Genomic DNA, 12670 nt, shown 5'->3' on the forward strand with positions numbered 1-12670 from the left:
TGGTCGTATGGATCTAAACACACTGTTGGATCTTTGGTCTTATGTTTGGAAGGAAGAACAACCATACTTGAGTAAATAGCCCTATTAAAAACACTGCACACTAAAGCCATCTAAAATAACACTTAGTATTGTGGAACAAGAGCAGAGGTACATTAAGCCATCAGTTTGAGCTCTCTCGGGTATTATATCCAAGTTACAATAGAGTTGGTTCTATTCAATACAATTTTGGATTATCATGAAACATGATCTTACAGAACAAGCTAATTTACCTTTCAACTCATCTAGTACTTTACTATCAGGAAGTATTTTTTTAGTAACAATATTATAAAATTAAAATAAAACTATTACGAAATACTTATATACTATCATGTTTTGAATCCAAATCGTTTTTATGCAATTCTTTGTTACAAAACAGTGAGATCAAGTCTAAGTAAGAAGAAAAATTATTTTATTAAATTTGTATTCTGCACATTAAACCATTATTTCTCTCAGAAAACAAGTTACTAAAAAAGTATCCTCCCATTTGGAAAAATCTTATATACATGAACTTTCAAATCTTAATTGTTACATTTAGATTTTATATGAAAATTATAGTAGAAATTCTAATCTAGAGAAAATGAGTAAAATTTTTTCAACTTGAGATAACATTTCATGTAGGTATCTTTAAAAAAAATACTGAAATGAAAAATGAACATTCTTGATGGACTAATTCACCAGAACATAAAGTTTTATTATGTAAATAAAAAAGCAGCATCACAAACACTACAGTTTATGCAGAGATACATCTCCACACAATTTTACTTACATATAAAAACACATAATAAGCAGGCACTTGTTAATGACTGTTGTATTGTTATTAGTGCAAAAACAAAAGTAGGCGAAAATAAGGCACTACTTCAAAGATATATTTTACAATTAGTTATGTACTGAAGTCACTATTGCATTGTTACTAGTGCAATAACAAAAGTAGGTGAAAATAAGGTACTATTTCACAGATATAGTTTACAATTAGTTATGTACTGAAGTCACTAAGCATTTCAATTTTATAGATCTTTGTTTGAGAAAGTTAAAATTAGCTATATAAGATAATCAGAACTCCAATCTCTTCTGAATGATGGCAGTAAGTTCTATAAACTCTTTTCACATAAAACAACAAAGTTAAAAAGTATACAAGATACACTATAGACAAAATCAGACTAAATACTAGAGATAAATAGTCTTAGATTGATAATTTCAAAATACATAAAATTATCACAAAAGTTACAGATTACAGCTTCCATCATTTTTAATAAACAACAGTGCAATCGGTCACAAATATTAGCTTATTAAGGCAGAGATGCAGAGGATGATACTTCTGAAAGTTCAGAAAGATCGGCATCCAGAGATTGTATTACAGATGGGGTGAAAGAAAATTCTGTACCATCAGATTCTTCACTACTGCTGCTGACACTGTAACAATAATTTCAAAATTGAACACAATTATAGAAATGCACACTATTGTTGATTGCATTCTTTGTTCAGCTTTGTCTTTCACATATCTACACTACTAAAAACACTTAAAAACAACTGGTTTCCAATATTACACCTATGACAAGACACAAACTATTGTTTATATTAAATGACATACCTATGTTCATTTTATGTATAAGCATTAACTCATGGGAGGCAATGATATTACTTAACAGTAGCTATGCTTCGTGACAACTAAAGCGTAAGAGTACTGATTACATCTTAAAGAGCAGTTGAAGACTATACTTCAGACTTAATACTGAGAGTGAGTTATTCTCTATTTGTGACATTTGATGAGTGCCTATATGTAGCAGTAAACATACAGAGTAAAATGAAAAAAAAATATTTATAGTCATTACCCTCAATTAGAACACAGAAGTAACCTATTCTAATTCTTTACATACTGCTAAGAGTCAGGTATAAAATAATAAGAGATATTCAATGAGGATAAGAAAATTCCAATTTTTTGGAAATTACTTTAAAAAAATGAAGAAAAAAAACTAACAATGGAATGATCTATATTCATTCTTTCATTTCCTCTACATCCAGGAGAAAAAATGTGAAAATCAATATTTCTGTGATATTTAGTTTTTCTAAATATTATTGTAGTTGGGTTGTGTTAGAGGTAAACATTCAGTTTATATTAACTTGTTGTCAAAGCAAGCAACCTACACAGATGTACACTAAAAATATACCTAGTAATGATCATAGCTAATTAAACATATTGTTAAAACTATTTCACAACTAATAATTAGAAAGTATTGTTTTATCAATTGGGTACCCTCTTTGTTAACAATACACCAAAAACAAAGTATGCTAAAGTTTAACATAGAAATGACCAATCAAAATACATGATTCACATTGGAATACTATTAGATTATTCAATCTCAGATACCTGATATTAAAATACATAAGAAGAGCATTGATGACTGGTAATGCCTAATGAAACTACCAAACAAAATGTTAATACAGCTTACAAGCAAGCTTTAACAACTTAAGAGTTAGTGAAACAGAGAAGTACACTTCTTAACAAAATCTAAACCACACACTTAAGTTCCATTTTTAGTTCATTATTCTATTTAACTACATAATAAAAATGTTCTACTTGTGTATAACATTAAAATGTTACTTTAACTGTACGACTGCTGGTTGCTCTACTGATTGCCACTGGTACTGCTTCTTTTATTAACCAGAGTACCACTAATGGTCAGAACACAAGTGAGGTAAAAAAAAAACAGGAGTTTGTATTGAAAATACCAGTGGTCAGACCAGTGACACGTGTGATTAAGATAATAACATAATTATGATGAATATTGAAGCGTATGTTTCTCACCTGCTGGGATTTCTGTCCACTGTAACTGTGACATCTTGCTGACTGATAGCAGTAAGCTTTCCCTGAACACACAAAATTTCCATCTGGTTGTCGTGAGAGGAACTAATGTACACAGACCCAATGAACATGGCAGGACCCAAGTATCGAGGGTTGGCCACTTCTAAGAAGGTGTGAGCACCCCTGATGTCAGCAAAAAGATACATGTATACTATGTAATTAGGAGAGTACTTGTGATACGTTAAAATGTTATTAAAATTAAGTCACATTATTCTGTTAAAAATTAATCTGAGTGTCTGTGAAAACTTTCATCGAATACGAATAAATATCTATTCTCTGAACATATTATATTATAAGCTTAAACGCAAAAACCAGCAGTTTAAAACAGATATGGTATGTATAGCTATTGAACTATGACCAAAATTTACCCTAATATGAGCTTAAAAATATTAACAATCAGAAGTTTTTCAGAATGCTACAGTTCTTAAAGTAACTAAATATTGATCAAACAGATTAATGTTCCTCAATGGATAAATGATATACTTAAGGATGAAAATTATCAAAATCGTTTTAGTAATATTTCATTCCTGGTATTTACATCATTTTACCACAACATTGTAAAATATTAAATACAAAAAAATCTTACATTTCAGTACTCTGCTGGGGTCGGATCTCCACAACCTCTACAGAATTGAAGTGAATCACAAACAAGTATGGTGCTCGATAAGCTATGATAAGAAGAGAAACACATTTTTATGAATACTTTTTTTAGGGTCATAAATTTGGAGATAACTTTTAATTCTTATGAAAAACGTATCATTAAATGAACATTAGCCTTTCAGGTTAAAGACTTTGCAAACCTCATTGCTACATAATATCAAGCTTTATAACTTAACTATTCAAAAAATTACTTTGAACTCAAACTGTTATAACTACATGCAGAAAATTTGGCACTCACTTTTTAATATTAAAAACTATCATCTAGCACATACTTGTAAATTTCTACATTTAAATGTTTTATTGCAATAATGATAAAAAGAAAAAAATATGTACTTGTTAAATAACATCATGCAACTTTCCTGCCTTATGTCTGTATATACATATCTCTGACATACCAAGATAAAAAATTCAGCAAAACTACTAGCAAAGTTTGGTTTTACTGATAGCTTGAGGTAGTTTTACATCATAACGTCAATGGAGCAATCAAGAACTCCAAAACACAATTTACATCCAACTCATGTATGGAGTAGAGTTTATATCAAAATAAATCTAATGTGCCTATCTAGTATCATGAGTGTAATTGTACACTTATTTTAAATCCAATCTTTGTATAAATTTAATGTTTTTCCATTAAAATCAATAATTGGAGTTTGTAGATTAGTGGTATAAAATGATCACTAATTTGACTGTCTTTATTACGACTCATAACTTAAGCATAGTCCTGGACTTTGTATATATTCAGTCACACTCACTTAGACAGTTCACCGCTCCAGGATAGACAGAAGGTATTTTTCCCACTACTTGACTGAGCATTAGGGTTGGAAAAAAAAGTAGCTACATATACTTGAGATGAGGTAAATATTTCACACAGTAAGAAACAAGTGTATGGTGCTCTAACAGTTGAAGTTAGAGTTTTTCTAGATATGAAATACTAGCTAGTATGTATCAAACTTTAAGATTCATGTTGTGTAGTGGATTGATACAAATGTGTGTAGAAAAGTTCAGGGATTATTGAGATAATAGTAGCAACATTAGTTCATGGAAATCATGTGGTTTTTTTGTGTAGTTTTTTAAATACTGTATTTAATTTGAGCAGGTTTTCTTAGAAACCTGATTTAGAAATAAGGATAATGCAACTTTAGTAGGAAGTGTTCTCTATACTGTCCAACTTCTGTAGACACAATTTCTAATTATGTGTTTACCATAGCAAGTAATCCCATAACTAGTGTTCTAAACTTATATTATCTACCAGACAATTCTAATTGTTAATTCCTTGATTCTCGTATGCAACTTAGAACAAGTAACAAGAGTAAAACAAAGCCATGTATGTGAAAACACTGCTTAAATGTCGAAATTCACCTCTTATATCATATTCGCATAGGTGTCTTGGCTTTTAAACCCCTATATTTCAACCCCTTCTCAATTTACTGCTTAGATATTTTGATATATCATGAAGTTCTGTATAAAGACATTTTAATGTTAAAAAATAGTTCCAAAACTCAAAGTTGTAGATCTGATATAATGGTAAATAGTACTGAAAAAAGACTAGATATTCAAATAGAGTCATAATTTACAAGAAATTTTCTAAGAATGATCAAACTTGCTAAAATGACTTTTCTGTACAAAATGCAAATGTCTACTATCTCTTTTTCCTGTTGATGTTAATGATCTGATACTGGTGTAAAAAACATTTACATTTTTTATATGTATTTCAACTTGATACTACTTCTTTATTATTAGAGCCATTAATTTATTGTATATTTCAAATATATTCTTCAAAATAAACCAAAAGACAAAATATTCAATTTGAAGTTCTTTTTTTTCTTGTTATTTATTGCTCTATACATATAAATTAGATGTAGCTGGATGCATGCTTTAATTAATGTGTTGATTTAAACAGGCTACACTATCAATAAGTAAACCCATAATGTAAACATTATCAAAGTGTGCCTTCTCTTTTACTTTAAAAAATGTTTGTATAAAAATCTATAATACCCTGTACATCTGATGGAAACCAAAAAAATAAAAAGGATTTTGAAGCACTAGAATTGGTAAGATGAGGTAAAATAAGCTTAATTATAAAGAAGATTAAGAAAGAGAACTAGTAAGTTTGCCAAATCAGACAAAGGAAAATTTTCTCAATTATGTCATTATTTGAATACTTTACTTGGAAACAAAACTAATTTTGATTATTTCACCTCAGCAGATACACTAAGAAACTTCTACTGACCAAAGGCCAAGGGTAGTCTTGTCCACTTCATATCTTCTTTCCTAGACCTCTTGCCAAAAGAGTCTACAAACACACCAAGTTCTGTAAAACGAAATTAATTATAATTTGAAAAATTTTCATCATCCTTACCTTAATTTTTGTATACTTCCACAACCACTTCATCAAAAGTACTTGTATTATGCAGTCACTGAATCACACTTATACCTAAAATGAGCTACCCACCCTTTTTGTCACTTCATCAAAAACTAATTTTAGGCTAATATGGCAAAAACAAAACCAAAATAATGAAATTTATGGTAAAAGTACACCCTACAATCCTCTCCATACTAATCATGCCTATTTACAGTTAGTGGTAAATATTTCCAATGAAAGTCAAATAACTTCAATGAGCTATTAATAACACAATTCCCACTTTCTGTGGACCTGTTAAGTACTTTATAGAGTGCCTAGCTGAATCCACGTATAAGGCATTTGAGGATTTCCATATAGCTAATACTATGTTACTGGTATTCTCTGATCATACAAATTAGGTATGTGTCATTTTGTGACATCATGCAAGCACTTAATGGAAACAATATAAAAGTCAACTTGCCTACTGCCACACACTTAAAGCTCACCATATGCAAATATTGCAATTCCTGTCATGAAGATTTAGGCACACACACACACACACATATATATATACACACTGTAGCTTTGAAGAGGCAGATACAGCTAAAAAATACATGTTGGCTAAAACTTTAGCTAAAAAAATTAGGGTCAGCTGGCCCAGCTAAGTCTTATCCAAATGCTATTAATATACGAAAAACATCTATTTGAAATAATATTAAAATACTATCCTATTTGGAAATTATTCTTTATACAGTAAAAACATCATTACCATGGAAACAAAGTAAGTATTCTTCTGATGCAACTTGAAGTATAGATACTGGAAAACTGCGAAGTTGCGAGGCCCCATAGGCTAGAAAAGCAAGGCTTGTGTCTGAGACATCTAGGAACTCTATTCCAAAAAACAAAAAGCACATGTAAAGAAAACTGATTTAAGATATTTATTTATAACATAGCTGTTATATATTAATATCAAAACTAGCCATTTTTAACTAAAACAAATACTTGTAAGCTGCAGCTTAATGTTCACAAAGAACTTCTTATCTCCACTTGTTGCTTGCACAATTAATTGAAAGTGATATTTTATTATTCTTAATAAGCATTACTTTGTTTATAGACATTGAAAATCTGTTTGGTTAACTGACATAAAATAAGATCAGTAATATAGGATATTTGAGTTAAGATTACTACAACTATGTTATATGTAGTTCTTTCTATTTGCTAGTCAAAAATATCATTTCTACACAATACAAAATCAACAAACTATATATACAATGCATTACACGAATACTTTATTGGTAGAGAACATCCAATGCACATTTGCCAAAAATCATAATAATTAAAGAGTACAATATTCGGCATTTCCAACTTTAATGAGACACACGAGATAAGCTTATGCCAAGCCAGAAACCTCTAGTTCAGGCTTACATTTCCCTAACTTTGAATTGCTGACCTAATACCTACAACCTACATGGCTACTTTGAACTACCTAATGGTATTGTATGTCACTGTTATATAGTACTCTCACACCTGAAAGTATGGAATATGTTCGGCAGCATATTGTGGCTCAAACCTTGGACCTTTTGATCTGCATCCCAGCACTACTAACGATCAGGACATACTAGACCCAGTTAACAATATAACTTCTAAACTTTTTATAGTGTGAAAAATATAAACTTAAGATCAAATACAGTTTGAGCATCTTAGAAATGTTTCTTGAGGTGAGAAAACACCCTCTAATTTTTCTATACTTGAGAAGTTGGTTATTTGACATTTTAATTTTTAAGAGTCAAAACTAAAAATTTAATACTAATAGCAAGGAAAATCTGAAGTAAGGCACTGACAATTTGTTAGTTATTTCAGGGGTAACATACTACAGTAAAAAGATCAAACTATTGAAACTATAAATACTGGGCTACTGTTATCAACTACCAAAGTAGCAAGCGTATCTGCCCTCTGCCAGATTTGGGTTTAGCAGCCCTGAAAACCTACTTTTAGACCCCATCAAACCTAGTTGACTTCCAGAGGGCATTTTTGCACTCACTAGTAGGGGGGACATGTTATATAAATAACGATGTTTTCTGGGCCACAACAAATCCTCCTGCTAAATTTCATCCAACTAATTTCAGAACTGTTTGAAGAGTTAGCTGAATATACATACAAAACTACAAGTTACATTAACATAGGATAAAGCTCTTAACTTGTTATTGTTCCTAACATATAGGTTATTTGATAAAGAGAACACTCAAGATTTACAATTAAAAGGAGTACAACATTAAAATAATTACATGATAAATAATTTATTAAAAACAGGAATCATCCCTAAAAAGACTACATGTTTTGGTATTCTTACACAACTAACTTCAGAAGTAAAAGTTGAAGTCTGATCAAGACTTGTATAACTACATAATCATTTGAATTCCTTTAGTGCCAACTAAACTTAAAACACCCAGAATTTATAGAACATGTGTCCAGTACTTTATTTCTTCTAAACCTAGACCAACTCTTTGTTCAACACAATATCTTTGTTTTGTTTTTTCAATTCCTATTGTTGCTCTAATATTTAATTCAACTCATCACTCTACCTGATTTATCACTTTTAACATTACTCCAGTCTATAACATGAGATGTGTCTGCTACATGTTCTGCTAAAGCTGACTCATTTACTTTATATTTTTCTACTGCATTTTTATGTTCATTGATACTAAACTTCAAATTTCTGCAAGTTTGGCCAATGTAAATTTAACCACAGATTAGACCCCCGCAAATCACAAAAAGATTTTAAAAATCGAATTGGCCTTGCATATTTATAGATTATAGAGTATATAGGCCAAATTAAATTTCAAATCAAATAGAAAATGGTTTCTTTATTTATGTAGAGTACTACACACAATTAGTAGTGAGTATAAAAGTAAATCTTTCTAAAAACAAAAGATATAATGTACTTAAACATCTGGAAGAAGAATGGTACAAATGAGTGACAAAAGTATTCTTACAAGGAAATAGGTTCCAGTATATAGACTGAGTTAAAAGCTAAATTCTAAAGTTCACAGAAGTAATGTAGATTCGAAAATATCAAATCAGAACTCTAGAACCTCAAGGTTTCTCTGGCCCTACCATAACCACAAGGAATTTTATAAGTCCCACATTTATCAACTTCTTCTACCCTGTCTTTTATACCCATGAGAAAATTATTTAGTTTACAATGTTACACTGCATTCTATATATGTTTTTATTTTGTTATTTATTCTTGTTGATAAACCCTTCATGTTATCAATTTTACCCTCATTATTTACTGCTATGTTGATCAAGAGGCCCTGAATATAGCTTCTGTCACATGAACTCGTGTTCCAGTGATTAAAATCATAACCAGTTAACACATAAACTGGTTATTTCATGAAATATTTAGACAATACTACATACAAGTGTTTATAAACTCCAATGATTAGACCAGTTAAGTATAAACTGATCATTTCATGAAACATTCAGATACATACAAATGTTTATAAACTGCAATGATTAGACCATTTAAATATAAACTGGCCATTTCATGAAATATTGAGGTAATACTTGAGCAAGTCAGTTTTCACTGTAGCAAGTTACTGACAATTCATTTATAAACTGGAATATTTAAAAGGCAGGTATGAAACATTATGAGTCTCTGCCTATCATACTAGACTTTTTTTTAATTCTGAATTCTTGTGTGTCTGAAATTCCCCAGTCCCACAATTTTACACATTTTGTTAAGACCAAAGTATTCCAAAACTGACAATTCAACAGTTTACTGTATAATAGAAGGCTTCTGGACTAAAGTAACAGATATTTGTGTCAAAAACAATTTTACTCCAACACTGAGAGACTGGTAGTTTTAGTGGGTTGGTTCCATTCAGCATGTTGAATATAATAACTGAAACTTAGTTCCTATACTTTCCAGATTTCAGAATAACTTGAGTAGGTTTATAATACATTTAATCATATTTCTATGTAAGTTTGAAGTAAGTGGGTATGTCAAGCGGAACTATGTGGTTTTTCAGCGTTGACCTCCTCTAACAATTTCTTTTTTGTATTATTAACTGTATTAAAACATTAGTTCATTCTTGGTCTTCTCAGTATGCAACATGTATTTTTTTTATATAATGAGCATATAATAATAAAGTTAAACACATAAACAGCTAAAAAATAAACATCTTTACAGATTGTCAACTACCTGTATAGTGAAACCAACAAACATCACACATTACAGTAATACAATAACTAGGCTTAATAGTTTCTTTAAGATCTCAAAAGAACAGTTTGAATACTCAAAAGATAATATGTAAAAAACCTACCTTCCACACTGTGGTCTTTAAGGTCCAGCTCAAAGAACTTATCAGCTCCAAAAATGACACTATTTGTAGTAAAGTGGATACAACTACAAGGTTCAGCAGTTTTTATCTCCTGTTATATTAATCAAATAATTACTTATTGAAGAATTTATTGGTTTAAATAACAACTCAGAAATGTAAATAAGATATAAATATTCAAAATTTTGAATAAATTGTGATATACAGTAACTATAGTGCCAGTAACATAAATCTAAGGACACTTACTGAAAAGTTAAATTTTTTCTTTCTCAGAAACAAAAATTATGTTTCTTCTTATACAAACTGTTTAGGAATCCATGAGGTCTAAAAGTCTTATCTTTAAACCAGTAAAATTTTCCTTTTTTTTTACCTGTACAGATCATATGATAATCAGACTTAGATTGTTTGGATGGATATTAAATACTAATACGAGTCACAACACAAATTGCTATACATCAGATCTGATACCAAAAATATTCACAGAAAGTAACTTTAAAAATATATATTTCAGAATGTGAAGAGTGAAATAGAAATATTGGTTATGATTAAAACACTAGTTTTAATATATATATATATATGCATACATATACATACAAATACACACCTTACGCAAACAAAAAGTATGCAGACCAATATTCCATTTAAGTAGGAACACTGTATTGGATGTTGCAGCACAGACTGAGTTAGCATCTTCAGAGATTCCAAATAGGTGGCAGGCCTCAATCTCAGATACTGGCTGAAGAGCAGTCATTTCCTCATTAACTGTCATTTTATCTCCCTTGACCCATCGATTGAGTGTTGTTAATTCTAGCATCTTTAACTTCCTTTCCTCTCCTTTGCAAAAAATAAATAAAAATACTATAAAAACTAACAATTCCTACAAAAGGTTTAATTAATGAAGTATTACTATTTCATTATTTACCTTGTAAAAAAATACAAAGTAATGAAACATAACAATTATGCTAATATTTTTTAAGGTTCCTCGGGAAAAGAAACCGAGAAGGAAATGAAAATATATTAAACTACATTAAATTATACTAATTTGTTAACGACTTCAAAAAACAGATAAAAGTCATATATACGTGTGATGTTTATGAAATGCACCTTATTTCTATTTAAGAATACAACTACTATTAACTATGAATGAAAGATTGGATTATTCATTAACAGTGACCAGTTTTAGGGGTACAACCAAATGAGTACCCTGTGTGTATATTTATTTGTTATTATAACACCTTTGATTTTTATTATATTTATTCATTTACTTAGACAGCTGTTCTAAATTACGTGTATTTCTATTTCCCTGTTTTAGTATTTCTTAGCTGAGAAAAAGCACTAGTACTGAAGTACCTGTTATTAAAAGAACTACATTCAACTTTTCCAAGACAGCAACTTGGTACACACTAGGAACACCATCTATTTTTGTCTGCAGTGAATGGCTTGGTTCAGCCAATATATCAACAGTATACAGTCCCTCCATGGCTCCAACCAATATTAGCTGCAAAATACAATACTTACATTTAGTTATATGAGTTAATCAATCATTGTTTTATCCTGATATCTGTAAACAGAATATTGACTCGTACATGAAATCTTGAACAAACTAAGAAAGGTAATCATGTTTTTAATGTAATAACCTTCAACTGTTTCAATATAACATGCACAAAAGAGCAAAAAGAGCAACTAATAGCAAGAATGTTTAAAACTAATAAATTCACTTCTTTCTACATTATTTTGTTGTTTGTTAATAGTCATAAACGTTTTGTACATATACAACAACAGGATGTTTCAGGCATCAAAATACACTTTTTGAATATTACAGTATTAAATGTATATGAAATAAATTCCAATGGATTAGACAAACATGCAATAAAATTTCCTTTTAAATGACATTCTCATTTTAAACACTATAACGGTACATTTTCCTAAGTAATCACTATGTTACAAATATATGCTTTCCTTTGATTTCATTATTTGAATAATGTAATGCACTTCCATTGAGATCATACGTATGTTTGATACAATCACACTGTAAATGTCCAATTAACTTTTAAATTAAAGTATAATACACACATCAACTGTTACTTACAAGTGCTTTTATTACACCACTATACTAAAACTATATACTTGTCTTAAAAGACTGTACTTACATTATCATTTAGCTGACAAGTACAGTTGATGTCCAACCTATTTTCACCCTCCAAGTGTAAAATACTACTCCCAAGATGTTCCTAAAAAATATGCACTCCTTTTAACCTCTATAAAAATGCCACAGCTATAGAGAAATCCAGTTTCCAAATAGCACAAAATGATTGGATAAATTAAAACGTTTTCTTAATTTTCTTGATGTTGCACTGCAGCTATACTAAAGATTAAGTGATATCTCTCTCTCTCTCTCTCTCTATATATATATATATATATATATATATA

General features: G+C 29.9%; 1 protein-coding gene across 1 annotated transcript in view; it reads right to left on the reverse strand.

Moving 5' to 3' along the window:
• Positions 1-581: 581 nt before the first annotated feature.
• LOC106464191 (citron Rho-interacting kinase-like) overlaps positions 582-12670 on the reverse strand; it is a 26817-nt gene continuing 14728 nt past the window's right edge. Inside the window, exons 9-17 of the mRNA XM_013924316.2 lie at positions 12391-12471; positions 11591-11738; positions 10845-11074; positions 10226-10334; positions 6670-6789; positions 5790-5870; positions 3486-3567; positions 2843-3022; positions 582-1449 (exon numbers count right to left, since the gene is read on the reverse strand). Coding sequence (XP_013779770.2) covers positions 1326-1449; positions 2843-3022; positions 3486-3567; positions 5790-5870; positions 6670-6789; positions 10226-10334; positions 10845-11074; positions 11591-11738; positions 12391-12471 — 1155 coding nt within the window. The 3' untranslated portion in view covers positions 582-1325. The remainder of the gene's footprint in view (positions 1450-2842; positions 3023-3485; positions 3568-5789; positions 5871-6669; positions 6790-10225; positions 10335-10844; positions 11075-11590; positions 11739-12390; positions 12472-12670) is intronic.

The sequence above is a fragment of the Limulus polyphemus genome, unplaced genomic scaffold, assembly GCF_000517525.1.
Source record: "Limulus polyphemus unplaced genomic scaffold, Limulus_polyphemus-2.1.2 Scaffold1584, whole genome shotgun sequence".
NCBI classification, from domain to species: Eukaryota; Metazoa; Arthropoda; class Merostomata; order Xiphosura; family Limulidae; genus Limulus; species Limulus polyphemus.